Below are 27,986 nucleotides of genomic sequence, written 5' to 3'. Positions count from 1 at the left end.
GCACTGGGTAGAGTTCAAAGGCAAAAGAAATGCTTTTATTAAACAGGATTTCAAAGCCCTATCAGCACTGAGCATGTCCACCCACTCAAAGAATATGCTTTCAGAAAATCATCTGGCCAGAGCCATGAGAGCACTGGGATGCCCCACATCTGTCTGCAGCATTTTAGCAAGTAGGTGATTAACCATCTTAATCCAAAGTATCTAACTTGGGAGAGCTGTCCATGGTTTTCTGGTTGTTACTGCAAAGGCAGTTTTCCTGATATTCACCAGGAATATTCCATGTCTTGTACATCCCCAAATATCAGACCTGTCCCTGGTTGGGTTTCCTCCTAGTGATAAGTTACAGGAAAATTTTCTGGGCAGTTTTCTCATGTTTTTCTTACTCTCACTGTATTATATTGGAAGATACAACAAATATTTATTTGACAATATTAAGATGCAATCCCCTAAAAAAATCTTGTAATAGGTTTAATGAGAACATACCACCTACATCACTAACAAGGACTGTTTACTGACTGTGCAGTAATAGATTTCTGTTTTTCCCAACAGATCAGCACTTCAAAAAAGGCAATTAAAAAATAAAAGATAACCAACAACTTCTATGAGTTTCAGCAATTTCCCATCATAGTAAACAAGCAGACTAATTCTGACTCCAACAATTTCAGTCTCTGAGAGAGCAAAGCAATGCAATTTCCACCTGAAGGTAAATCTGTAAATAAAGCCCTCACAAGCAAGACACTGGAAAGTAATTTTGATAATTCAAAACTGGAGAGAGTTAACTATGCAAAGCAAAACCCCCACATACTCCAGTTCCTTCAATCAGAAACTCATAGCACCTCCAGGTAACATTTATTTAAGTTCTTTCTAAAACTGGTCCTTCAAAGGCCCTGAACAGATTGAAGAAACTAAGATTATACTATAAAATAAATTATTTCATAATTGCTTCATCTCACTGTCATCAATCTTATTCCCTCAAGGTATTTGCTATATGCCATATATTTCACTGCTGGAAACCAAACCCTGTATGTGCAATCCCCTAGAGAAAACTCTTATGACAGCCTTCCTACAGTTTCCAGATTTAAATCTAATTTATTAATTTTTTTCCCCCTGAACATCTAAGCCATCTCTTCCAAAAACAAAACCATCTTAAGTATTCCCCTACTGTAAAAGATGCAAGCACTCCAAGCCCCTTCCTTACCAAAACACTACCCTTTTACACAAGAAGCATATTAGAACAACTACCCAAATAACAGAGCAGCCACGAGGACCATTGCGCTTCACAACACACTTTCCAATATCATATTTATATGTTATTTCTACAAAAGCCAGCCATTCCAGAAGGAAAAGGCTTGCATCCTGAGATACACGCAGCTATCAGACAGCATCAAAGCTCTCTGCTCATCATTTGATTGAAGCACCAAATAATTGCAGTGTGCTACTTCCAACATTTTTCTTAACAGAATTACCAACCTGGAGGGACAAGGGGTTGTTTCCATCCTGAGCTTTGGTCCAACAAGCAACGAGTTTTTCCACATTGCCAGCACAAATGTAACAGAGACAAGCCTGTGTCTGCAGAAGGCTGTCCCCCTCGCTCTCCAGTCTGTTACCCAGGAGATCTAGGAAAAAACACGAATAAAGATGCTGGTAAATCACTTTGATGACCCCTCCATTACTGCCAAGGCTGGGGAAGCCTGCAACCTCTGTTGTGTCTCTGTTCAACACAGTGAGAAGGGATATTGCCCCTGGGCTCCACTGGTAAAGACACACCCCAGTGTCCAGCACAGATTATTTCATGGGAGCCCAGGGTACTTCAGAGGCAGTTGATATCATGGCAGCAAGGGCTTGTCAAATGTCTGCGAATCTGAGACCCATCACAGGGCACATTCCATCTGCCAGTATGACAAAGGATGAGAGGCCACGGTTCAGTTCTCTCTTCCACCACCCACTTTTTGCAGTCACAGAATCACAGAATCTTCTAGGTTGGAAGGGACCTTCAAGATCATCTTGTCCAACCGTCAACCTGACTGACAAAAATAGACACCCACACAACAAACAAGGAGCATCATCACTAAACCAGACCTCCCAGCACTACATCAACCCGTCTTTTGAACACCTCCAGGGATGGGGCCTCAACCGCCTCCCTGGACAGCCCATTCCAATGCCTGAGAGCCCTTTCCGGGAAAAAATTTTTCCTAATATCCAGCCTGAACCTCCCCTGGGGCAACTTGAGGCCATTTCCTCTTGTCCTGTCCCCTGTGACTTGAGAGAAGAGACCGCCCCCCACCTCTCTACCCCCTCCTTTCAGGGAGTTGGAGAGAGCAATAAGGTCTCCCCTCAGCCTCCTCTTCTCCAGGCTGAACCCCCCCAGCTCCCTCAGCCTCTCCTCATAAGACTTATTCTCCAGACCCCTCCCCATCTTTGTCGCCCTTCTCTGGACCCGCTCCAGCACCTCAATGTCTTTTTTATGGTAGGGGGCCCAAAACTGGACACAGTCCTCAAGGTGAGGCCTCACCAGTGCCCAGTACAGGGGGACAATCAGTCCTTCGTTTCAAAAGCGCGACCCGAGTGTGCAACCAGCCAAGGAACTGTGAGCACCAAAGTCGTGATACTTCTCCAGGCCAACATGTGCTGAAGTGAGCCCTGCAGCTTCCGAGGCATCGTGGCTGGCATCTGAGGGGCACAGAGCTACTGGCAATATAACCTCCCTGTGGGTTAAACCCAGGCAGCTGTCTGCCATGCAGCACACGTGAGGACAGGCACACTCACTGCCATGAAAGAGGACTCCTTCCAAGAAGTCAAAATTGCTCTTGGGAAAGAAGAGTAAAAGTGCTTCTCTGAAATGTTTCACAGAATCACAGAATGCTATGGGGTTGGAAGTGATGTCTGGAGATCATTCAGTTCAACCCCCAGCCAAAGCAGGACCACCCAGAGCAGGTTGGTTCTGGACACCCAGAACCTGTCTAGGTGGGTCTGAATGTCTCCAGAGAAGGAGACTCCACCACCTCCCTGGGCAGCCTCTGCCAGGGCTCTGCCACCCTCACCCCAAAGAAGTTCCTCCTCATCTTTAGGCAGAACTGCTTATAGTCAATTTTGTGCCCATTTAGTATGACCTCCCTCCACCTGCTGGTCCCACTCTTCCTGATGCCCCCCAGGATGCCCTTGGCCTTCTTGGCCACAAGGGCCCATGGCTGGCTCGTGGCCATCCTGTTGTCCACCAGGACTCCCAGGTCTTTCTCCTCAGAGCTGCTCTCCAGCAGGTCACCCCCAACCTGTCCTGGTGCAGGGGGTTCTTCCTCCCCAGGTGCAGCACCCTACACTTGCCCTGGTTGAAGTTCATCAGGTTCCTCTCTGCCCAGCTCTCCAGCCTGTCCAGGTCTCACTGTATGGTGGCACAGCCTTCCAGTGTGCCCACCTCCCCTCCCATTTTGTCTCCACTTGTGTCGCTTGCACAAACACTCGAAGACACTGGTCCCTTGGCTGAGACACATCAGCATCACCCATCTGGAAATGGCCAGAGAGCAGCAGCTGTGCACTGAACCAGCAATGCCACAACACAGCTGCTCACAAGGGTGTGGGTTCTGCACCCAGAAAATCAGGGAACATACTGGGAATGCACAGCACCCTAGAGGTTCCTCTCCTCCTCTGCAATAGGACTGAAGAGCTATATCATCCACCAAAGAAGCTGGTGAGGCATTACAGTAATTTACTGGAAGGAAAACAACCAAAAAGGCAGTTTTGCTACACAGAGAATAAATGAATCCAGCCTGTGAAGTGTCCTTACCGCAGAGGGCTGCAAATTCATCCGGCCTGGCGTAAGTGAGCACAGCAGCCAGAGCCTCTCTCCAGTTCTGCAGGTCACAAGACTGCACAATCTCCTTCCAGTTCTTTGTTACCACTGCAGTGATGAGCTAGACCAGAAGGAGAGAGACCACAGTTAAGATCTTGGTAGGATTTCCTTTGGGTTTTTTTTTTTAGGACACTGTATAATTTGTATCTATCCAAGTGTACTCCTCTCATTCCCCCCCACCCCACATCTCCAGACACTGCACTGCAAATTCAACGGCTGCACAAGAGTACACTTTACATCAGAAGGATTTCAGTGAGAAAAATCACAAAACAAGCTCAGATAACACAGACCAATCAATTATTTTTTGCTACAAAAAATGAGGAAAAGAATGCACACTGGGACTGCTGCAGATGGTTTTCAGCAGACAATGACAGCACACCCAGTATTTAGCTATATATATAAATCTTCTACGCAATGCCTGGCAAGGGGTAGGAATTTTGTTTGTCAAACTGTTGCATTCAGCTGTGAGCTCTCAGCCTCAGGCTGACCAGTGATGGACAGCTGAAAAGGCTGCCCAAAGGAAAGAGCTGGCAGCAGCATCAACCCGAGCAGTACCCCTGCCCTGCACCCACACACACGGGCTGCCCAGAACAAAATCCCAGTTTCTCCTATCTCAAACTCTGCCCCTGGTTATTTTGCTTTAGGCAAAAGACAGGCTTGGCAGCTGTGCTGCTATTTAGTGAACAAAGCCCTTGTAATGCCAAGACTTCAAGCTCAGAAACAGCTGAACAAGCAGTAAGTGCGCACTTTGGGACAGCTACAGAAAAAATCACACCTGAACAACAAATGCAAGGTCCTAACTGCAAGGTCAACACTCACTTGTTAGCACAAGCACAGATAACCAGTCAGCTCTCCATAAAAAAATACCTTTTCCCAGAGGATGAACTACACAATGAAGAAATTTCTCATGCACTACAAAATTCTCCTTCCTCTGCTTAGGGCAGAGGCAGGAAAGGAGCTGGGGGCCAGGGAAGAAATCCTGCAGCCTTAATACGGGAGATTTTTCTCTTTTCACTTGTCCACTACTAGAACTGCAAATTCTTCCTATCTCAAGGCTCTGCCACCCTCACCCCAAAGAAGTTCTTCCTCAGGTTTGAATGGAACTTCCCATGTTCCAGCTTGAGCCCGTTGTCCCTTGTCCTATCGCTGGAAACCACTGAAAAGAGTCCGGCTCCAACATCCTTCAACCTGCCCTTTAGATACTTGTAAACATAAATAAGGTCTCCCCTCAGCCTTCTCTTCTCCAGGCTGAAGAGTCCCAGCTCCTTGAGCTTTTCCTCATAAGGGAAGTGCTCCAATCCCTCCATCATCTTTGTTGCCCTACGCTGGATTCTCTCCAGCAGTTCCCTGTCCCTCTTGAACTGGGGAGCCCCAAGGGACTGTGCTTTGTGGCCTTCAGCTCTGCCCCAGGAAAGCATTTAAGCATGTGCCCAGTTCATAGGCTGCCTCATATAAAACCATTCTTTGACAATGGACTGTTAAAAAGTCACCAAGAGCAACTTTCTCCCCTCCTCTAAAAGAGGTAAATCTTGCCAAACCAATTGTCCTGTGCTCTTTTAAGACCATTTCTCCTGACCTGAGTTGCTACTTTCTCACATCAGTAGTAAAGAGAGATTTGATCAGTAATCCCCAGCGTTGCAAAAAGCTGACCAGAATAAAATCCAGCTGGCCATAACACACTGTCTCCCAGACAAAGGGCGATCGATCTATCCTGGGCGCACTCAGCTGTCTTCTGTGCACGCAGTGAGATGAAGCATAAGCAAAATCTGTTAAGGCTCATCACTGGCAGAAATCAACATAATGCTGTTGGTACTGAGCATGGGTCCTGTACAACTCTTGAAAAATGTGACAAGATAACAGGCTGAAATGTGTGCTGCTTAAGATATTTATCTTTGCCAGTGAGAATCCACTAGCGTGTCTGCAAATCAGACACTGGAGACAAGGTAAAGAATATTCTTCTTATGTATTGATATCCAGGTAGTGTGCCTCTTCTCTCCTTATCAATAAATTAAAAAAAAAAGAACAGAAATCCTTCTGCGCTGAGAACTTGCGGATGACCTGAATATTTATCAGCTTCTCACAGAAATAAACCTATGAAATGGCAAGAAAACTTTCAAGGTGAAAAACGGAGTTGCCCAAGTCCTACGTGCACGGTGTTTCTTAATTGAAAAAAACATACCCTGGTAATTTTGCTCTGTGTCTTAGCAAAGTACTTTTCCTGTGTCCTAGACAGCAGCTCCTGTCCGCCCGCGATGGCCAGGATGATGGCGTCGGCCATCCGGTTATCGTGCAAGCAGAGATCCACCGCGCTCTCAAAGTTACCCGTCAGCAAGGCCTGGGTGATCAACCCGTCCAAATCTGCAACGAGAAAGGAGTGAGTTTTCAAATGATGGCACAAAAAGTCACTTCAATATGCAACAGCAAGTGATTCCAACCGTCCCACGCTGCGCAAAGCTCCGGGCAGGCGCCTGCAGGGATGTTCATCTCCAGGCTCAACCACACTCCGGTCACAGCCACAGCAGGTGAGGCTGTCAGGCACCACTTACCTCGCTGCAGAGCAAGATGCTAGAGGTCCAAGGACCTCTGAAACAACTCCTCCACATGCAGTGCCAGAAACAAAGCCAAACCTAGACAGGAGCCAAAGGCTTCTGTGTTATTCAAGATCCCCTGGGAGTTTCTGTACAATCAGCAGCGTTAGTGCTTCATGCCTCACCAAGTGGCAACAAAGCTGGTGAGGGGTCTGGAGAATAAGTCTGATGAGGAGAGGCTGAGGGAGCTGGGGTTATTCAGCCTGGAGAAGAGGAGGCTGAGGGGAGACCTTATTGCTCTCTCCAACTCCCTGAAAGGAGGGTGTAGAGAGGTGGGGGTCGGTTTCTTCTCTCAAGTCACAGGTGACAGGACAAGAGGAAATGGCCTCAAGTTACACCAGGGGAGGTTCAGGCTGGATATTAGGAAAAATTTTTTCACTGAAAGGGTTCTCAGGCATTGGAATGGGCTGCCCAGGGAGGTGGTTGAGGCCCCATCCCTGGAGGTGTTCAAAAGACAGGTTGATGTGGTGCTGGGAGGTCTGGTTTAGTGATGATGCTCCTTGTTTGTTGTGTGGGTGTCTATTTTTGTCAGTCAGGTTGACGGTTGGACAAGATGATCTTTAAGGTCCCTTCCAACCTAGAAGATTCTGTGATTCTGTGAAGTGTGTGTTCTTTTATAGCAGAAATCATTCAGAGTAGCTGCATTTCAGTGATGGGGGTATGAGTGCTGTATACTTCCTCCCCTTCCCTGAAAAAAAATATCCTTCTGCCCTGAGAACTTGTGGATGACCTGAATATTTATCAGCTTCTCACAGAAATAAACCTATGAAATGGCAAGAAAATTTTCAAGGTGAAAGCTGTATTTTCAAGTGCCTTGGGACTGCTGTGAAATGACTGGAGTTAGAGGCAAGTCATGACAATCCTTCACAACCTGTGCAGAAATTGCCTTCTTACCAGAACACCAGTATCAACAGCAGTATTTATAAATATTGGTACCACCAATTAAGTCAGTATCAAGGGTTTGGGTTTTTTTTTTACCTCCACTAACAGAGATGTTAAATGTCTTCTTTGCAGATCCCAAATCTTCAGGTTTTTGTTTATGGTCCTTCACCCTCTAAGAGAAAGGAAAAGCTTATGAGATTATGTCAGAACTTGGAATATACAAATGTATTTTTAAAAAATATGGCTCTTGCATTACGAGTTAAAGACAGACCTTCAGACTATCACTTGTCCAAAAGATCATTGACTTAGAAGGGAAGAGCATCCCTGTTGTTTGTTAGAACGCTGTTTCAGCACGGGATAATCACCTTCCCCTGGTGCCTGCACAATGTCACCTCCTCAGCAAACTCAGAAAGGCCTGGGCTTATCAGAGGACCTCCAGTGCACGTCAACACAACATTATGGAATCATTGTTATGAGAGATCAGAGTAGACCATTTTTTAAAATGGAGTCCAAGGGGAACAAGCACTGGAAGCCCCAGATTTGTAACCATCAGAGAAAGCTTATGCAAGCCCAAGTGTGCAGACCTGGAGATCACAAGCACCAGCAAGCAGACAGCTGGATGCTGGGTACTGCCATGTTCTGCCATACCTGCATCCATGCCCACATACACAACCCCCTCAAAGCAAAGCAACAGCCACAACCACTAAATCAGAAACCCTCCCCCCTTCCCTCCTCTTTCAACTTCAACCCCTACCAAGAACAGTCTCCATAACGCTCCCCAGGTCTCACTTTGCTCTCCTTAGACTTTCAGCTCCTCCTTGAAATGCTCTGCATTAGGCATACTCTAGAGTTTAATTACACAACACACATGAACACATGTGTCCATTTAATTTTAAACACACAAGTCCAATGTTGTCCACACAGACTTCAGTGCTTTGCTCTCATTATAGGAGTGCTGAGCAGACAGAAGCTGCTTTTTTATTAAAAAATCTCACAAATATTTACCAGCCATGCTGGTAGGCTAAGGGCATGTCTGGTTGTGAATCCTCTCCCAGAAGAGACATTTGTTATGAGACTTCTAATATCTTCATGACTGCACACTGCACCACAGCTGCATCTCTGCAAAGGGTTATACCTAGAAACAGGGCAGTAATAAGCTGACAGCTTGGTATTAATCAACCAGAGGGAGGGAAGAAAGTAATGAGATCATTTAGTAAGTGTTAGGGAAACGTCCGAGTGAAAACTATGGGAGAATAAAGTCCTTGAGCCTGGTGCCAACTGGATTGTTACAAAACGAGCTCATTCTTCATTGCCACCAAAATCTATTCATGTAACATCTGAGGCCGATGAGAAATAACTCAAGCAACTTAATAAGAGCCCACATTTTATTCATTTAAAATGATTTCTTGTGTTTCCTTATGTCCTCAGCACTAGGAAAAGCCAATAAAATAAAATGCTCGTAACAGTAATAAGGTAAACACACAGGAAGTCAACAGGGTTCGTCTAGAGGGCAACAGATACCTCTCTCAAGAGCTGCTCCTCTGTAGCCTGGCCTTCATCCCCCTCATTTGGTAGAGATTCATCAGATTCTGCAGGAACCTGCAGCAGAGAGAAGATGGCATAAAATAAAAGCCAGCAAAAGAAGAAATACTTTACACTGCAGCCACCTTCTCACAAACAAAAGCCAGAACCAGACTGCAAATCACAGAAATTTGCTCTCACTTGCTGGAGAGCAGCTCTGAGGAGAAAGACCTGGGAGTCCTGGTGGACAACAGGATGCCCAGGAGCCAGCAATGGGCCCTGGTGGCCAAGAAGGCCAAGGGCATCCTGGGGGGCATCAGGAAGAGTGGGACCAGCAGGTGGAGGGAGGTCATCCTGCCCCTCTGCTCTGCCCTGGGGAGGCCCCATCTGGAGCACTGGGACCAGTTCTGGGCTCCCCAGTTCCAGAAGGACAGGGAACTGCTGGAGAGGGGACAGCAGAGGCTACAAAGAGGATGAGGGGCCTGGAGCATCTCTCTTAGGAGGAGAGGCTGAGGGACTTGGGTCTTTTGAGTCTGGAGAAGAGAAGGCTGAGGGGGGATCTGATCAAGGCTTAGAAATACTTCAAGGGAGGGTGCCAGGAGGATGGGACCAGTCTTTTTAAAGTGGTGCCCAGGGACAGGACAAGAGGAAATGGGCACAAACTTGAACATAAGAAGTTCCAGCTAAAGATGCGGAGGAACTTCTTTGGGGTGAGGGTGGCAGAGCCCTGGCAGAGGCTGCCCAGGGAGGTGGTGGAGTCTCCTTCTCTGGAGACATTCAAATCCCACCTGGACACGTTCCTGTGGGACCTGCTCTGGGTGGCCCTGCTCTGGCAGGGGGTTGGACTAGATGATCTCCAGAGGTCCCTTCCAACCTCATACCATTCTGTGAAATGCACTGGCAATATATGCTTGAGTAGGACAAACACGGTAGTGGCCCTCTAGTTCCTTGCTCTTTGTTATGACATAGCACCTTGTGCTGTTTTCATCTCAGCTGCCTAAAAACACGCAGTAAAGCTTATCTTCCCCATGAAGTAGCTACAGATGGCATTTGAAACGTGTGCAGGGCAGAAGCAATGCAATCCCCCATGGTAGGCTGGGGCCATTCCAATCACAGCAGGCAATTTCACTGAATTTTCACTGAATTTCACTGAATTTTAGAGTTGGAAGGGACCATAGAGATCATCTAGTCCAACTCCCCTGCTGAAGCAGGATTGCCTAGAGCTTGTCAGAGCATGTTACTCAGGAGCATCCAGGTGGGGCTTGAAAATCTCCAGAGAAGGGGACTCCACACCCTCCCTGGGCAGCCTCTGCCAGGGCTCTGTCACCCTCACCGTGAAGAAATTTCTCCTCACATTTGAGTGGAACCTCTTATGTTCCAACTTGTGCTCAATAGCTGAAGTCCATTTATGACTCTTGCAGGGGAGTGTTACAGACCACACTTCTCAGTCCTGTGTTCAAAGCCTGGGGAAGGTGCTGCTTTTGAAACCAGTTGGGAGGCAGGAAGGCTCTGCCCTTCCTCACAGGCAGCACCAACTACCACGGTGGGCAAGACACAGGCAGAAAAATGATCCTTACTCTGCCCACTAGCATGGCATTACAGAACTAAACAGAGAGTTGTACCCACGTCTGCTTACCTCGCCCACGTCACCATCTGCAGGACCCTCTTTATCCAGAGTGGATGCAATCTAGAAAACAACAAAGATGTAAGTCCCCTTTTATTTTAGAGGGGCAGACCCCTCACTGATCTCTCGGACTGCAAAACTGACACACTTACCTAATATGCTGCTTGCAGAACATTTAACCTGAAACTAAAGCCATTTCCCTTCCCAGCTTGGCAATGGATTTACTACTAAGCCTCCTGGCACCTCAACTCTGATGCCAGCAACAGCTGCTCTATGCCTTTAAACCTTTAATTGTTAACTCAAGGGCCTCAAACCTCACTAGAGCTGCTGGAAACTACAGTAATAAAAATAGTATCAGAGCATGCAGGATACAACCCTCTGTCTGCCCTCGTTAGGGACAAGGAGGTAGTGACAATCCTTGTGGAGAAGGGAGCCTGTCAGGGAGCTGTTGGTTCAAGCTCAGCACCCACATGGCTGCAGGCTAGGATTTTCCAAGGTATGGAAGAGGTAAAATGCCCAGCTTTTTTGGCTTTGCAAAGCAAGTCATGACTCCAGATTCGATTAGGGCCCTTAAAAATGCCAATTTAATGTATAGAGTTTAGAATACACGCAGAAGATATTTTAGCTCAGCACCTGGGAGCCTGAGTTCCCAAATGCTGCTAATGTTATGTACTACTTTTAGTACTGCAGACTTTATTTTACCCTTGTAGACTGGTTTTCACAAATAGCTGAGCTCGAATTGCTGGAGATAGTATTCTCTTCCATTTTTAATCGTTAGTTTACAATAGAAAGGAGAAGTCCAGGACCTGACTGGCATAAGAGAATCACAGGTTTTAAGACTACAAAACCCAAAATACCACGTTCTTAACAGCTTATTCCAAGAAGCTGAAATCTGTAAGCCTTTTTTACTGCCCTTACCCTACCAATAACATGAAAAACAAGTTTTGGTTTAGTAAGTTTGTCATCTGGATATCACAGATTTTCAGATGAGCTGTCCTGTATTGTTTCTCAACACTAAAAAACCCATGGATTCAGCTTCAACGCAGAATGTTTTTTTGAGAAATAGCTACATGAAAACATGGCCTTCCAGCTCTCTCCTCAAATACTGAAATAATGGGGTAGGCCCAGCATTTCAGGCCACTTGATTCAGCTATGCCCATCTTCCCAGCTTCTCCCCACGCACAGGGCACATGAATCACACACAGAATCACAGAATTGTGGTGGTTGGAAGGGACCTCAGAGATCATTGAGTCCAACCACAAAAAAAAAAAAAAAAAAAAAAAACCAACCAAAAACCCACACCACCCACCACCTAAACACACAACAACAACCAAACCAAACCCAGAGCAAGAGCAGCAGTGGGCTCTATTCTGGATGAGGCCACTCCACAGGACTTTTACTAAATTTCAACTGGATTTTCAAATAGATATCTGCTTTTCAAAAACAGGATTCCCCTTGCCGTGCTTGCCTTTGACTCATGCAACAAAAATTTAGAAGCTGAGGACAAGACTGCTAGCAAAAACATTCTTTTTTTTTTCCGTAATCATAAGAAGTTTGCCATGGAGGCCATAATGACATTTTTTTATGGAGCCACTCTTTGAAAACAAAACATTAGTTTGATACAATGAAAATGAGTCAAACATTCAAACCCACTGAATCAGAACTGACGAAATACCAGACAGTTCCTGGGTACAGCACTGAAAGCAACAAAGAGCCAAAATGCACAGCAGTTATCCCCCTGTAATACTAAGATAAGAATTTTCTCCCAACTTGGAAAAAAACCCACTATATTTACGATGTGCAAGTTGCTTCCTGGTAATCAAAATTTTGCCTTTCCCCATGTAACCAGGTTTGATCTTTGTTTTGGGGGGCAGAGGGGAGGTTGAGGTTTGGGTTTGGTTTGGGTTTTTTTTTTTGTAAAAATGAATGGTGTTCCACACACACACAAAAGGACTACTCTAGGTTTTCTAAGGTAGTTAATGAAACTCTGAAGACTGCTTACACGGTCTTCAGCCAGAAAGCCTAAAACCAGATCAGATTCCATGATGCAAAAGTAGAAGGATGTCACTTAACAAAATTATATGAATAGCTTAAAAAAATGAATTTCAAAGCTTGATGGCTGAGAACTTCAGATCAACATTGGACAGTCAGGTGTTTCTAAAGTCTGTTGCCTGCTTTGAAATCTTCATTGAGCATGAATATTGCAAGAGGATGACATAGCTAAAAAAATGCAAAGTTCTGAAGTTACTCACGAATTGCTTATCTAAATAAAATTTAAAGAGCAGATGGAACAAAGGAATTCCTTAAATAACACAACTATTCAAGTCAGCCATACTTGACCAGAGGCTCCAGCACCGTGGGTAACAGCTGTATTATGGCTATTAGGAGAGCTGCAGCACTGATTAATACTATCTGCTGGGAAACACACCTAAAATAATGTTGTATAAAAATATTTATTGTGTTGAATAGCCTGTGATACCAGTAGTTACTTTTGCAGTCCAACAGGTAAATGAGTCCTTCAACCATACATGGCATCGTCCACATCCCAGGCTGTAATCTGTGAGCACACCCATCAGTAAAGCATTTAATACAAGCACAGCTTCCAGGCACCTTTACCTTCTTCCTTAGATCTTCTTTCTTGTATCCCAAGAGCTCAAGGTATTTAACCCGTGAATCTTCTTCAAAGTTCACCTTTAAAAAAACCAAAAGTTAAAGAATATATTTCAATTCATAATTTTTCATTTTCTCCCTTGTTGGCTTTTTACTTGACTGGCACAAATGACCCAGTGAGAGGTAGTGGCTGTGGAATAAAGAGAAGTGCAAAGGTCTGCAGTGACCTGGGCACCTGAGCAGGTAGGCAAGGCTTCAATCTGCTTATCACAGGTGAACGATCTACTTATCTGCTTCACTTGGAAACCTCTAAATGTTCATAGCAAGCAGTGAAATGCACATCTAAAGCTGTCCCAAAGCTTTAGCCCTGCTCACCAGCTCTCTGGACAAAGACGTACTCATGGGTATGACAAAAACCACAAGATACCTTCCCCCGAGCACTGGCTTTCTGCCATGATTTCTCCCAAACCCCACAAACACCACTGGCCCCGAGGATGCTCTCCCTTCTGATGGACCACCTCCAACAACAGGCCTTAAGGGCACTACTCCCACTGCTTACACTTTTCACAGAATCACAGAATCTTAGTGGTTGGAAGGGACCTCTGAGATCATTGAGTCCAACCACAAAAAAAACCAAAAACCCCACAAAAACAAACAAATACAAAACACACCACACCAAATGCCCACCAAAAACACCGCACTCACCAACTAAACCCCACACTCAACACCTCACCATAAACCAATAACCTTGGGCACTAGAGCATGCCCTGAAGAGCCATGTCTATACGTTTCTTAAATACCTCCAGGGATGGTGACTCCACCACCTCCCTGGGCAGGCTGTTCCAGGGCCTGACCACTCTCTCAGTAAAGTAGTTCTTTCTAATATCTAATCTAAATCTCCCTTGCCCCAACTTCAGACCATTTCCTCTGGTCTTGTCGTTCGTCCTTTGGGAGAAGAGGCCAACCCCTGCCTCTCTACACCCTCCTGTCAGGGAGCTGGAGAGGGCAAGGAGGTCTCCCCTCAGCCTCCTCTTCTCCAAACTCAACATGCCCAGTTCCCTCAGCCTCTCCTCATAGGACTTGTTCTCCAGGCCCCTCCCCAGCTTGGTGGCTCTCCTCTGGACACGCTCCAGCACTTCAATGTCTTTTGGTTCCCAGCATCTCTTCTGCTAGAACATGCAGAAGGAACCACTTCTGCACGGGCTTCCCATGTCAGTAGGAAACTCCTGAACTGCTGTTATCACGTTACCTTTAAGAAGGCCCACACGTTCTTCTCGAAGTCAGCCTGGGCCATGTTGATTTTCTGCTGGCAGTAGCTGATGAAGCCCTCAGACTGCACAGCCTCCTGCAGTTGGTTTGAACGGGCAAGGAACTCTTTCTCCGTAACAACCTGGCTTACGTAGACGTGGTGCTGCTGCTGCTGCTGCTCGATGCCTGGCTGCTGCTGAGCCTTGGCATTCTCAAACGTCACCAGCTTGCCTCCAAACTGGAATTGAGGCAGGATGTAAATATACAAGTATACACTGAAGTGTATATGAAAAAGCATTAGCATACATATATGTATGTACATGATTTTATAGAGTGTATATATGCTTATTGTCCAGACAAACACTCCTGACACAAACTAATTGAATTTTTTTTTTTCCACCACTTCATAATCCTTCGCACGTAAGGAGCTTCCTGGATAGTAAGATTTATGAGCACAGCTACTCCTGTGCCTGTTTCTCCTCAGGCAAAAGACTGACTAGAAACTGAGGACTGGAGCTGTTGGCCTGTACAGTGCCCAGCATATATGAAGTATCTCCCAATATTGCAGCACAGTTACCAAAGAAACCCATGCAGCATTAAATAAATGCTCAAGCACGATGCCTGCCCTGCTCTTGGCAGGCTGTTTACCAGTTAAACGCCTACTGAGAGATGGGGAGTAAGTTGCATCATCATTTGGAGAGAAGTAAAATCAACAGAAGAAAAAAAAAAAATATTAGAAGGTGCTTATAATATTATTTCATTCTATAGCTGAAAGTTAATTTACACAGACCAATCCAACAAATGACAAAGTCAGCATCACAAAAAGCCTAGCCAAGAAAAAGACTGACAGCTGGCTCCTGGAAAACCAGGACGAATAAACACCATAATAAAATGACACATCAGTCAGTGGCTAGGCAAAAATCACTTCCCTGTGATTAAACTGCATTTAATTTGCACATCAGATGATGAATACGCAGACGTATCATCCCGAAAACTGAGCAGTATTTTGGCAAAGAAATCCATTTCAAGTGGACAATCTCTAGGAGAACCCTAAGAAATGGCCCCTTGGTCTAGAAAACAAGCCCAAGGAGGAGCCAAAGAGCAGAAAACTCCTCTCTCACAAAACACAAGGCTTTACCACCCTCTCACCCGGCTCCTCTGCAGATCAACCAGCCATGGAGGAGCCTAGTCATGTGCTGACACAGCAGTTCCTTCTACCTTCATCCAACCTGAGTGTTCTCCACCACACGGACTCATGGAATAGCTTCAAACTGCACTTTGCAGATATTTGCCCAGTTTGGCCCCACTCCTCCCTCTCAATGTATACTCCTTTACTCCAAAGCAAGCACTGCACATAAATAAAAGCAAAGCCCTAATCCCCAAATAAATATATATATCTAATAAATCCCCAAATAAATATATCTAAAAATAAATGCCTGATTCTCCTTTTTTTCTTTTTCCCCAAGCTTTTTTGTCACTCTTTTGCTGGCTTGCTGTCCCCCAAGCATCCAGTCTGGGAGCTGCTGAAAGCATCTCCTGCCAGAAGGACAGACAGGGGAAATTCTCCCAAGGTGGAGCATAATGTTGAACTCCCCTCTTTAAGTGTTTTGCAGGTGCCACTACCATCTCCCTCCCTGCCTGGCCAACGGGGCTCCACCTTGTCTCCTGCTTACCGAGAACGATGCTCCCACAGGTCGCCGGATCCATTTGGGTGGTTTCTTTAGGGGCAAAACGACACCCTGGGGGGCAGTCTGCTGGGGAAGCTGCAGGGGTGGGAGGGGCTGTCCTGTTCCAAATGGATCCAGGTTCCCAAAAGATGATGAAAGCTTCAATAACAAAAGAGGGGAAAAAAAAACCAAAACCAAAAGTGACATGACATATCTCCAGTAAACTACACATAAGCATTTATTTGTCCTGCTTGCTACTCCTGCAAGCAGGGCTGCAGACAGCCACTGAAGGCTTCTCATGAACCCACGTTTCTTTGCCCGTCTTTCTGTCCATATTCTGAGCTGAACATTTCTCAATACCTGGTCAACTTGCTTCTGCCTCAAGCCATCCACGCTGCCTCCCATGATGGAGTAAACGCTGATCCGCCCGTCAAAGGAGGCCGCAGAGAGGACAGCGGGGTTCCTGGGACACCACTGGATATCAAAGCACCACTGCGTGTTCATGGGCATCTCGTACAACACCTGGGCAGCAAAGCAAGTCCAACAAATTAGGGCTTTTATGAAGCACCAGCTCCAACAGCAAACAATTTTCCTGATTGCCCTGAGACTGGTCTGCTCTTCTTGCTCCCCAGCAGCCTCCAGGTCACCGTTAAACGGTGGGCAAACTCTGACAATCACCAAACAGGAGATTATCACACAAGGCTGCTCAGTTTCCTTCTCCTGCCATCAAATCTTCTGTTTAATCCCCACAGGACAAACTGTGCAGGCAGGGCATGGCTGTGCTATCCCACTGCAAGCTGTGATCTGCTGCTGATATTCACGCTAGGACGTAGGGTGTATCATCAGCAAGTTTGCAGATGATACCAAGTTAAGCAGGAGTGTTGACTCCCAGGAGGATAGGGAAGCCCTACAGAGGGACCTAGATAGATTGGATCACTGGGCCAAGATCAAGGGCATGAGTTTCAACAAGGGCAAGTGCCAGGTCCTGCACTTGGGCCACAATAACCCCCTGCAGCGCTACAGGCTGGGGGAAGTGTGGCTGGAGCTGCCTGGAGGAAAGAGACCTGGGGGTTCTAGTTGACAAGAGGCTGAATATGAGCCGGCCGTGTGCCCAGGGGGGCAAGAAAGCCAATGGCATCCTGGCTTGTATCAAAAATAGTGTGACCAGCAGAAGTAGGGAGGTGATTGTGCCCCTGTACTCAGCACTGGGGAGGCCACACCTCGAGTGTTGTGTCCAGTTTTGGGCACCTCAATACAAGAGAGATCTCGAGGTGCTGGAGCGAGTGCAGAGGAGGGCAACGAAGCTGGTGAGGGGGCTGGAAAACAAATCATATGAAGAGCGGCTGAAGGAGCTGGGACTGTTTAGTATGAGGAAGAGGAGGCTGAGGGGAGACCTCATCACTCTCTAGAGCTACTTGAAAGGACACTGTAGAGAGGTTGGGGCTGGTCTCTTCTCACAGGTAATTAACAATAGAACGAGAGGGAACGGCTTCAAGCTCCAACAGGGCAGGTTTAGATTGAACATTAGGAAGGAATTTTTCACCGAAAGAGTGGTCGGGCATTGGAACAGGCTGCCCAGGGAGGGGGTGGAGTCCCCATCCCTGGCTGTGTTTAAGGGCCGTTTAGATGCAGTGCTGAGGGACATGGTGTAGGGGAGGACTTTGTAGAGTAGGGTAGATGGTTGGACTCGATCCCAAGGGTCTCTTCCAACCTCAATGATTCTATGATTCTATGATTCTAGCTCATTCAGAGCTTACCTGGGTATCTCTACACACTACGTGGAGACATGTCCAGGTTCCAAAGTAAGTCTGAATTCACAGGAAAATTGGAAAAGTTAAAACCCACCCTCTGGGTAGACAGCCTCTCCGGCCCTGGAGCAGAAAGCCCACCACTGCAGCAGATATTTAACCATGAAGTAGGAGAAAGTTAAAGAGCAGGATGCTAACTGCCTCGCTGTCTTCCAGGCAATTGGTTTTTATTTCTAATAAAAACATATACTATAATTCATCCACATGTAAAGCCTTCCTACCTGCACAGAATCCAGTCCAGGTGACCCATTTACCACCCCCACAGCTTTTGCACTTTTGGTCCAATGTCTGAATTTTAGAAAGACTTCTCACTCTGTCCTCCAGCATTATTGCCCACTGCAGGCAAGAAGCCCTCCAGTGTGCCTGAGATCTTTCTGCTGGCCTAACGGCAAACATTCAAGTTATCTACAAAAAGGATTTGCATTCCTTTAGAAAGGTGTCCCCGGGCCCAAAAAGGGCAGGGTGGGAACACATTCAAGTGGTCCTCACTGATCTGCCACTATTGTAGTAACCTACAAAATCCTTTTGGTCCGGATTTAAGTTCTAAAGTTCCTTCTCACAGAAGGAAAAAGGCAATTTCAACAGTAATCCAGCCACATTGGGTCAAACCCGGAGAGCAGGAAGCAAACAGTTTAAGTGGGGACGTTTCTATCCCTTATAATTAACAGGGACCTTAGTACTTAACAGGAGAGAAGGAGTAAGGACAAATGCATAATATCAACAATTCTAGGAAAGTAGAGCTGACCTGCTGGAGAGCAGCTCTGAGGAGAAAGACCTGGGAGTCCTGGGGGACAACAGGATGCCCAGGAGCCAGCAATGGGCCCTGGTGCCCAAGAAGGCCAATGGCATCCTGGGGGGCATCAGGAAGAGTGGGACCAGCAGGTGGAGGGAGGTCATCCTGCCCCTCTGCTCTGCCCTGGGGAGGCCCCAGCTGGAGCACTGGGACCAGTTCTGGGTTCCCCAGTTCCAGAAGGACAGGGAACTGCTGGAGAGGGGACAGCAGAGGGCTACAAAGAGGATGAGGGGCCTGGAGCATCTCCCTTAGGAGGAGAGGCTGAGGGACTTGGGTCTTTTGAGTCTGCAGAAGAGAAGGCTGAGGGGGGATCTGATCCAGGCTTATAAATACTTCAAGGGAGGGTGTCAAGAGGATGGGGCTGGTCTTTTTTTAGTGGTGCCCAGGGACAGGACAAGAGGAAATGGGCACAAACTTGACTATAGGAAGTTTCACCTGGACATGAGGAGGAACTTCTTTGCTGTGAGGGTGGCAGAGCCCTGGCAGAGGCTGCCCAGGGAGGTGGTGGAGTCTCCTTCTCTGGAGACATTTAAACCCACCTGGACACGTTCCTGTGGGACCTGCTCTGGGTGGCCCTGCTTTGGGAGGGGGTTGGACTAGATGATCTCCAGAGGTCCCTTCCAACCCCACGGGATTCTGTGATTGTGTGAATCCTGTACCACCTGAACAAGCTCAGAAGACACATATACCAAATACAAGTACCCAGGATAGGGAGAGATCTCCCACAGAAGCATCACTCCTAGGAAGGCAAACACATCAACACCTGCATTGCATATGCACTGTGCCACCTCTGAACAGACTTTAAACAGTGTGTACAATACCTCGCCCGTGTTAGGGTTGGAGCAGAGAATTTTAGCATCCTTCCCGCAGCTAAGCAGCAGCTCCGAATCCGCCATACTCCATGCAATGGCCAATATACCCCTGAATGAAAAGTCACAACCAAAAAAAGCTTAATGTAAACCCCAAATTTTTGATAAATAAAGCATATTTATAAGTTGAGTTTCTACGTTAGCTGAACATTCCATCTGAAAATGCCCTCCCCGCTCCTCCTTCTAACAAGAGGAGAAATTTTTCAGTGTTATTGCTTTATTTATTGAAATAGATGCTTTCTTTGTTCTGCATGAAGAGATACCTGAAAATTAAACACAACAGCCATGCGGGAGAATGTGACACCAGTGTAATAAAATGGTTTGTTTGCCTGCAGTATCATAACATAACAGTGTGCAAACCTGAAAGTTTGTCAGTTTCTTTTCATTAGCAGGAGATTCAATTCAGCAGAACCACTGGCAGCAGTTTGGGTAGAAGCCACCAACACAGACTCAATGCTTTTCTCTTTCATTAAATCAAGCATCGGGTTTGGGCAATAAGGAAAGTTTCGCTCACAACTGAGGGAGGGATAAAAAAAACTAACAAAATGTTTCCTTGTACCCAGATTTAAGGCATTTAGGGGACTGAGGGGCAGAGAGACTGTGCACGTCCATATGTGAGGATGGTACATAGGATTTGCTAGTTGGCAAGCCAGCATATAATACAGCCTGCTGCTGGAATCGCTGCTGCCAATTAAGTGAGCCTTCAAAGGAACCTGTGCAAAAAGTGAGATGTACAAACTGGTACACAACAGTCAGCAAGAGTGCAAACACCACGGAGCAGCAGGCTAGGTAAGACTCATACCTCGTGTGGCTTTCCAGAACACGAAGTGGCGAGGAGGCAAATCTCAGGTCCCACATCTGGATCACGGGCAACCTGTCATCCTCCGAGGCCAACACCATCTGGGTGGCAACGTCAGGGTGCCAGGCCAGGCCTGAGCAGTGCATCTGCAGTACAACAGTAAGCCACAGCATAAAATCACTAAGCAGCACTAAAGGTCAAAAGACAACTAGCTTAAATATGTCTACATTTGGGGTAAAACACCGTCGCAAGGGAATTTGCAGCTGTGTTTCTGGGCGTTATTTCTGACTGCATTCAGGTTGTGATACTCTCCTCATTTCCCTGAGTGAGAAGAACTGCAGTTAGTTTCCCAAGGTCCTCTTAAAGACATGCTCCCAATCCTACATTTTAATGTAGGAAAACTGTAAAGTCCTCAGAACAAACCTCTCTAATATTTTTACTGGCATTTTAAATAAAAGCCATCATCAGGCAGAGGTTATTGTCATGCGAACATTGTATCACCAGACTACAATCACACCATGAGGACAGCCTACCCTGCTGCTGGTATATTGGGCAACAAAACACATGAAGAACTGAGAGTTACATGATTTATCAGGGTAAGAGAGCAGCGACTAAATGCTACACATTTGTAGTTCCACCATTTGAAGTAGGAGCACCCATTTGCAAGTTCCATTTCGAACTGTTGTTCCATCTTCATAAGTTTGCTATAGCAATATTCCATTAAAAAAAAAAAACAAACAACAGAATTATACAAACACGTCACTCTCCCCAGGTTCAACAGGCTCTTCGGTTACATTGACACTGCCTGAGGAGCAGGCTTGGTGGTTGTAACTATAAGGCAGCATCCCCTGTAACCTGCTCAATAGCAACACTCTTCTGTGGCACTCTGCATCTCAGTCCCTGCCTTTCCCAAGTTCAGCTACAGCCTGTTCCCATTTCCACATCCAGACCAGCACAGGCCCCAGCTCCATCAGTCAGAAGCATCCTGCCAGGGCTCAGCCCCTGCGCTCACCCCACCGGCGATGCCAAGGAGGCAGCCCTCTCTGCCTCGGCACTGAGTGTGGCTTCACATGCTCTGTGAAATGAAGCATGCTCACCCAGAGCACACCAGCTGCAGCCTCGGCTCTGCAGCACACAAAACCTGTCATTTCACAGAATAGGAATGGTTGGAAAGGACCTCTGAGATCATAGAGTCCAACCCCACAATCTTGGGCACTAGAGCATGCCCTGAAGTGCCACGTCTACACGCTTCTGAAATCTCTCCAGGGATGGTGACTCCACCACCTCCCTGGGCAGGCCCTTCCAGGGCCTGACCACCCTCTCAGCAAAGTCATTCTTCCCAAGATCTCATCTAAACCTCCCCTGCCCCAACTTCAGACCATTTCCTCTGCTCCTCTCATGATTCCCTTGGGAGAAGAGGCCAACCCCCACCTCTCTCCACCCTCCTGTCAGGGAGCTGGAGAGGGCAAGGAGGTCTCCCCTCAGCCTCCTCTTCTCCAAACTCAACATGCCCACTTCCCTCAGCCTCTCCTCGTAGGACTTGTTCTCCAGACCCCTCCCCAGCTTGGTGGCTCTCCTCTGGACACGCTCCAGCCCCTCAATGTCCTTCTTGTGGTGAGGGGCCCAGAACTGGACACAGCCCTCGAGGGGAGGCCTCACCAGTGCCGAGTCTCTGACTAGCTGGATAAAAATCTTTCTGTGGCAGCCCCAAACAGATTAGTAATGGCTTTCTCAAGACTAACAGCGAAATCTGAGTGTCTTGCTTCAATCTGCATCTGCCTATTTTTGTTTAAAACACCGGCAACCTCTCTGCCTAGACGTAGCCTTTTAAGAAAAAGCATGAGATATTTTAACACGTCATATAAACCAGGGCCAGGCACCAGCATCCTGAAGCCATGTCAGAAGAGGTGCTGTGCCCAGTTCCCATGTGCCAGGAGGCACCCCACACCTCTCCACAGGCCCCCCTGCACTGACCCCAACTCACCCGGTTGTTGTGGTCGCTGACTTTGATGATGGGTTCGTTCTTCCTGAGGTCCCACACGGTGGCTCGGCCGCTGGGGCTGGCAGAGGCCAGGATGTGCTGGACTTGCCTGTTCCACGCGATGCAGCTGATGTCCTCCAGAGGCTGTCACACACAGAGAACACTCTCTCACAACCTCTCCAAACCAAAGACTCAAAACCTCTTATTTTCAGGGCTTGCGAAAGCCCTCTTTTCAGTCTGAGAATTAAAAGCAATGCTAACCCCATCCTTGTTGCACTATTATTTCCAGCTGTCGTTAAGCATATGGATCAAAAGATTTCCCAGCCTAAAAAAGTCATTATTAGACATAAAAACTCCTACATGGGGATCTTTAACTAGGGTGAGCATCCTCCAAAATGCCTACATGATAATCAACTCAGACTAAACAAAGTACCCAAACCCACAGAGTTTAAACTAGAAGTCTTTAAACTGAAGATTCTTTCTCATCCCATTTCTCACTTTGTCATCACCAAATTATCACGCAATAATAAACCCATTTCCCAGTAACCACAAATTTCTTGTGCAACTTTGTAACAGCTGCAGAAACGTACATGCATCGAAACAACTTCCTCCCATTCTGTCTCCCTCACAAGGCACAAAGAACAAGAGACTATTGTTTTTCCCCATAGACCTTCTTTAACAGACACAGGTTAAAACTGGCCCTTAAGTATAGTAATTAAACACTCCCTGGAAGCCATGAAGGTAACTGCCAAACCCACTGCCTCATCTTCTGCCTTCTCAGGGGTTGCTTTTTATCTTCCTCCTATTTTCCTCAGTCTAGATCTTCAACATTTTCAGATTCACACATGCAGTGAAACATGAAGATGACCAGAGGACAAGTCATGGTTAGGGATATTTAAAAAGCGGCATAGCACGAGAGACTGGGCTTGTTATTATTGCTGGATAAAATACAACATTTTTCAAAGACTAACAGGATGCTTTAGCTTTTCCTGGACAAATACAATTTTTTAAAAAAAATAAAGTGCCATCATGTGAAGACACAAATGAATTGCTTGTGGAGTCAGCCAGAACTGCAAGTCTGTCGTGGACAAATGTGACTGCACATCCAGAGTTGCTGCACAATGAACTGCTACCCAAGTTAGACTCCAAAAGGCTTCCCACCATAATCACAGGATGGCAAGGGTTGGAAGGGACCTCATCCAGTCCAACCCCCTGCCAGAGCAGGGCCACCCAGAGCAGGTCCCACAGGAACCTGTCCAGGTGGGTTTGAATGTCTCCAGAGAAGGAGACTCCACCACCTCCCTGGGCAGCCTCTGCCAGGGCTCTGCCACCCTCACCCCAAAGAAGTTCCTCCTCATGTTCAGACAGAACTTCCTGTGCTCCAGTTTGTGCCTGTTGCCCCTTGTTGTGTCACTGGGCACCACTGAAAAGAGCAAGAAAAAACCCCCATCCTCTTGACACATGGGCCCAATGGAATGGGAACAAATGGCAGATCGTTGGTGTTAATGCACGTGTTGTACAGGAACAACAAGGAGTAACACCATCAAAGCCCAAGACATTTGTTCAGTGTCAAACTGAACAAGATGTTTGTCATTTTGAAATACATCTCGATGAAAATCCCGAAACTGTACTTGTATATACTGGAAAAGGATGTGTTTGTATGAGAACCCTTTGCAATACTATATTTGTAGGTAACATTACTGTAGATACAAGTAATCATGCAAATGTTTGTGTTTGTAACTTTACTAAAGTTATGGGATGTGACTTCAATCATTCAGGTCCTCCTCTTATCAATTGCTGCAATCTAATTATACACTGATTCGAAATTTGTTGCCTACCCCCATCACAGTAAATCTTACATTGGTGAAGCAATTACTACAACGTGATGACCTGTGCCTGCTGCTAGAATGAATCCAAAATAATGGACACAAAACCAAAAAAAAGTAAGTTACTGTTCAGCATGATACATAAATACACCATGTCTTTGAAAGACGGAGAACACCAGTGGTGGAAAATTTTTCTTGGATGGTCACCAGCAGCAATTGGGAGTGTTTAATCTTATGCTTCACCCCAGTTGTGATTTTGCTGGTTCTAACTTTAGTATGTTTTTTGCTTATAGTTATGTTGTATATAAAGGTTTGGTACTTGACCAAGCAAATAATCGAATTTCAACTACCCAAAACATACAAATTAACGAATAACCAACAGCAGTGCTTTACTGCCTGCTTCCTGTAGATCTCCAAGCGCACAAACTATCAATATACTATTTATGGCACAGAGGCAAGAGGTGACTGTACCACCACCACGTGAAGGTAAGATGAATTGACTATAGTCATGGGGTGGAGTGTGGTGGTGTGTTCTCCTCTCCACCCCACACCAGCTCCTGCTCAGGACCAGTGGGAGTTCACAGAATCACAGAATCTTCTAGGTTGGAAGGGACCTTAAAGATCATCTTGTCCAACCATCAACCTAACTGACAAAAATAGACACCCACACAACAAACAAGGAGCATCATCACTAAACCAGACCTCCCAGCACCACATCAACCCGTCTTTTGAACACCTCCAGGGATGGGGCCTCAACCACCTCCCTGGGCAGCCCAGTCCAAGGGCTGATAACCCTTTCAGTGAAAAAATTTTTCCTAATATCCAGTTGTGATGGGTTGCACCTGGACTTTGGGGGATGGCTGGCAACACAGTCAAACACTCTCTGGAGTGGGCACCTAGATATTTTGTTCCCATGAGGATATGACTGTAGGTCAATTATCTCACTCTATAAATAGTGGACAGCCCCAGAGCCCGTTGAGCTCTCCTGGATGGCAGCAGCTGCACACCAGGATCTCCCCTTGAGCAGGGACACCCACTTAAGGTTTACTCCTCAAGGTTCAGAGATTCATCACCGCAACAGGCCTTTGGTAAGTGACTAACGGCCTGATAAACTTTGAAATCTTAGCTAAGTGATATAAAGGGTTGATTGCACAGATATAACCCTTTAGATATAAACCCTTGACCAAGTCTGGGACCAGGACTGGACCCACCCAGACTCCTCTCTGAGGAGTTTAGAAAGGCAGGGGGTCCTTCCTGAACCTCCTGACTCCAGGGGAGGGTCTCCCTGACAGTGTCTGACCCTGTCCTCTGGGCAGTCAATAACAGAGTGGGCCTTGACATCGCATCTCATCAAACGCTGCCACATTCATTACCAACTCCGTTAAACCGCTGTTTTATATCAATAAATATTTCACTACTTCTTTCTTAGGAGTGAAGTTAATCACTCCACCCACGACAGCTGATCACAACCCTGAGCTCTGCCATTCAGCCAGCTCCAAAGCCACCTCACTGCTCACTCACCACCCCCACGGTTCCTAAGCTTACCTATGAGCATGTTACAGGAGACAGCCTCAAAAGCCCCTACCCCCCCCACCTTGAGACAGCTTTAAAACCGTAGGTTTCAATGAGCTCTCAACTTAAGTGCCATGCATATTTTTCATTAGTCTGATCAGCAGTATTTAAGAAATCCAAGTGTGGTACCTGTGTTTTCACTCCTGGTGTCATTGGCGTGGCAAAATTGTTCAAGTCCCAGATATAGATTTCAGATTCGTTAGCACCAGAGGCCACCAGATTGGTCTGCAAGACATATTAACAGATGTTAGGAGTATTTTCAGCATTAGTTTTAGTTGCTGGGAAGCATCAGATTTGTAGGACTCTTCCAATTTCTGTCGGCTCAGGAATATAGCCTTTGGCTCACACAGAGCAGTTCGGGGAAGGCTTTTTTTGAGATTGCAGGAAAAACTGAGTTAATTTGATGACATCCCACGGCTGGTGACAAGCCAGTCCCGACTTCATAACGAGCAGAAAGGGAAAGGAAACGATTCAGAGAGGACACAATGGACACAGGGCAGCCCTGCTGAATACCAGTGCTTAGGGACAGAAGTGCTATTTAGGAAATAAATTCAACTGAAGTCTCGCAGGGCTGGCGGGGACGAGGGAAAAACTAACCCACTGTATCTAGAAGGAAGAAAACGCTCATCTGTGACGGAGGAAAGCTTGTTGGTTTTGAGAGCTCTTCTGCTAAAGAGGCCACGTCACCATGTTTCCTGCTCTGTCTGTTCTTTCCAAGTAACAATACTTACACACAACCCCCAGAGGAGATACCTAAACCTGATGTCACCAGAAATGTGAATGAGAGCACGTAAATACTCCCCATGTGATGAGAACAATATTGGCACAGTATGTGGGTGCTAAAAAAAAAGAGACTGGCTGAAAACACCACAGACCACCTCTACTTTACGTGTAAGCCAAGCTAAAAGACTGGCTAAGAGACAACCTACAAGGGGAAGGAATGAACCCTGGACCTTCATCTCTTTCACCCCCATCCTGAAATGCCAGTAACAGGACAGGTTTTTCCTACTAAATAGAGACAGACACTCAAATACCAAATTTAGTTCACGCTTTTCAGGGGAGAGGAAAGGCACTGAAATATTTAAGGTTACAAGTTAAGACAGGCCATTCATCTGTGGCAGTAGAAAACCAACCTGGAACATGTTGACGTCGAGCGCTCTTACTGGTCCTGTGTGCTTGTCTTTCTGGGCAATGATGACGTCAGCATCTCCAGCTATGATTTTGGCTGGATCATACAGAATGACATTGCCATTCTCACCCCCGGCAATCAGGACTCCAGAGACCCTCTCACCCGAGGTCATGCTGTGCGGCCCCCAGATCAGCTTGTGGTACCTGTAAGACACAGAGGTCACAGAATCACAGAATCTTCTAGGTTGGAAGGGACCTTAAAGATCATCTTGTCCAACCATCAACCTCACTGACAAAAATAGACACCCACACAACAAACAAGGAGCATCATCACTAAACCAGACCTCCCAGCACTACATCAACCCGTCTTTTGAACACCTCCAGGGATGGGGCCTCAACCACCTCCCCGGGCAGCCCATTCCAATGCCTGAGACCCCTTTCAGTGAAAAAATTTTTCCTAATATCCAACCTGAACCTCCCCTGGGGCAACTTGAGGCCATTTCCTCTTGTCCTGTCGCCTGTGACTTGAGAGAAGAGACCGACCCCCATCTCTCTACACCCTCCTTTCAGGGAGTTGGAGAGAGCAATAAGGGCTCCCCTCAGCCTCCTCTTCTCCAGGCTGAACAGCCCCAGCTCCCTCAGCCTCTCCTCATAAGACTTGTGCTCCAGACGCCTCACCAGCTTTGTCGCCCCAGTCTACAACCATCCATCACCAGCTCCACACACACCGATGCCCCCCGTTTTGCCAAAACCTCCAGACTGCTGCTAACAGACAGACACCTCAGAGAAAAGACATTGCCTGCACTTCTCCTGAAGGATGAGTCTCTGTACTTACAACCCCTTAAGTGTCCCCATTCTGCTCGTCACCCCTGCCTGCGCGGGGTCACCACACGCACACCCCATGGCCTGCTGATCGAGGACATCTCTCATGGCCTGGCTGCAAAACCAGGTTAAGTGCTCCCAACTGCACGTGATTTTTGAGCTCATCTTTTACAAAACAGCAGCAGTAATCAAAGTAAAGACTTTGTGGCCCACCCAACCCCAGCCTGGAAGTAAATCTCTGCTATTTGTGAGCATGAGGACATGCAAGAAAGGAAAAAGGTGGAAGCAGAAAAATTCCAAATCCCTTTCCATATCTGTGCTTCTGGATGAGCAAACATTTTGTTTACCATACTGGGGGCTCAGTGAGCAGTTTATTCACATCACAGAGAGGTGTCTCTTGG

The 27,986-nt window shown here is 46.7% G+C and overlaps 1 protein-coding gene across 9 annotated transcripts in view; it reads right to left on the bottom strand.

Moving 5' to 3' along the window:
• SEC31A (SEC31 homolog A, COPII coat complex component) overlaps positions 1-27,986 on the bottom strand; it is a 57,105-nt gene that overhangs the window by 24,536 nt on the left and 4,583 nt on the right. For all 9 annotated transcript variants that reach the window (XM_014949993.1, XM_014949994.1, XM_014949996.1 and 6 more), the window contains exons 5-19: positions 26,769-26,967; positions 25,765-25,860; positions 22,241-22,381; positions 20,260-20,402; positions 19,410-19,509; positions 16,348-16,509; positions 15,994-16,146; positions 14,322-14,558; positions 13,079-13,153; positions 10,475-10,525; positions 8,839-8,916; positions 7,414-7,489; positions 6,027-6,205; positions 3,782-3,908; positions 1,471-1,616 (exon numbers count right to left, since the gene is read on the bottom strand). In XM_014949993.1, the coding sequence (XP_014805479.1) occupies positions 1,471-1,616; positions 3,782-3,908; positions 6,027-6,205; positions 7,414-7,489; positions 8,839-8,916; positions 10,475-10,525; positions 13,079-13,153; positions 14,322-14,558; positions 15,994-16,146; positions 16,348-16,509; positions 19,410-19,509; positions 20,260-20,402; positions 22,241-22,381; positions 25,765-25,860; positions 26,769-26,967 (1,963 nt within the window). The remainder of the gene's footprint in view (positions 1-1,470; positions 1,617-3,781; positions 3,909-6,026; positions 6,206-7,413; positions 7,490-8,838; positions 8,917-10,474; positions 10,526-13,078; positions 13,154-14,321; positions 14,559-15,993; positions 16,147-16,347; positions 16,510-19,409; positions 19,510-20,259; positions 20,403-22,240; positions 22,382-25,764; positions 25,861-26,768; positions 26,968-27,986) is intronic.

The sequence above is a fragment of the Calidris pugnax genome, unplaced genomic scaffold (assembly GCF_001431845.1).
Source record: "Calidris pugnax isolate Ruff unplaced genomic scaffold, ASM143184v1 scaffold42, whole genome shotgun sequence".
Classification (NCBI taxonomy): domain Eukaryota; kingdom Metazoa; phylum Chordata; class Aves; order Charadriiformes; family Scolopacidae; genus Calidris; species Calidris pugnax.
The sequence above is the reverse complement of the archived record's forward strand: the minus strand, read 5'-3'. Positions and strand labels throughout refer to the sequence as shown.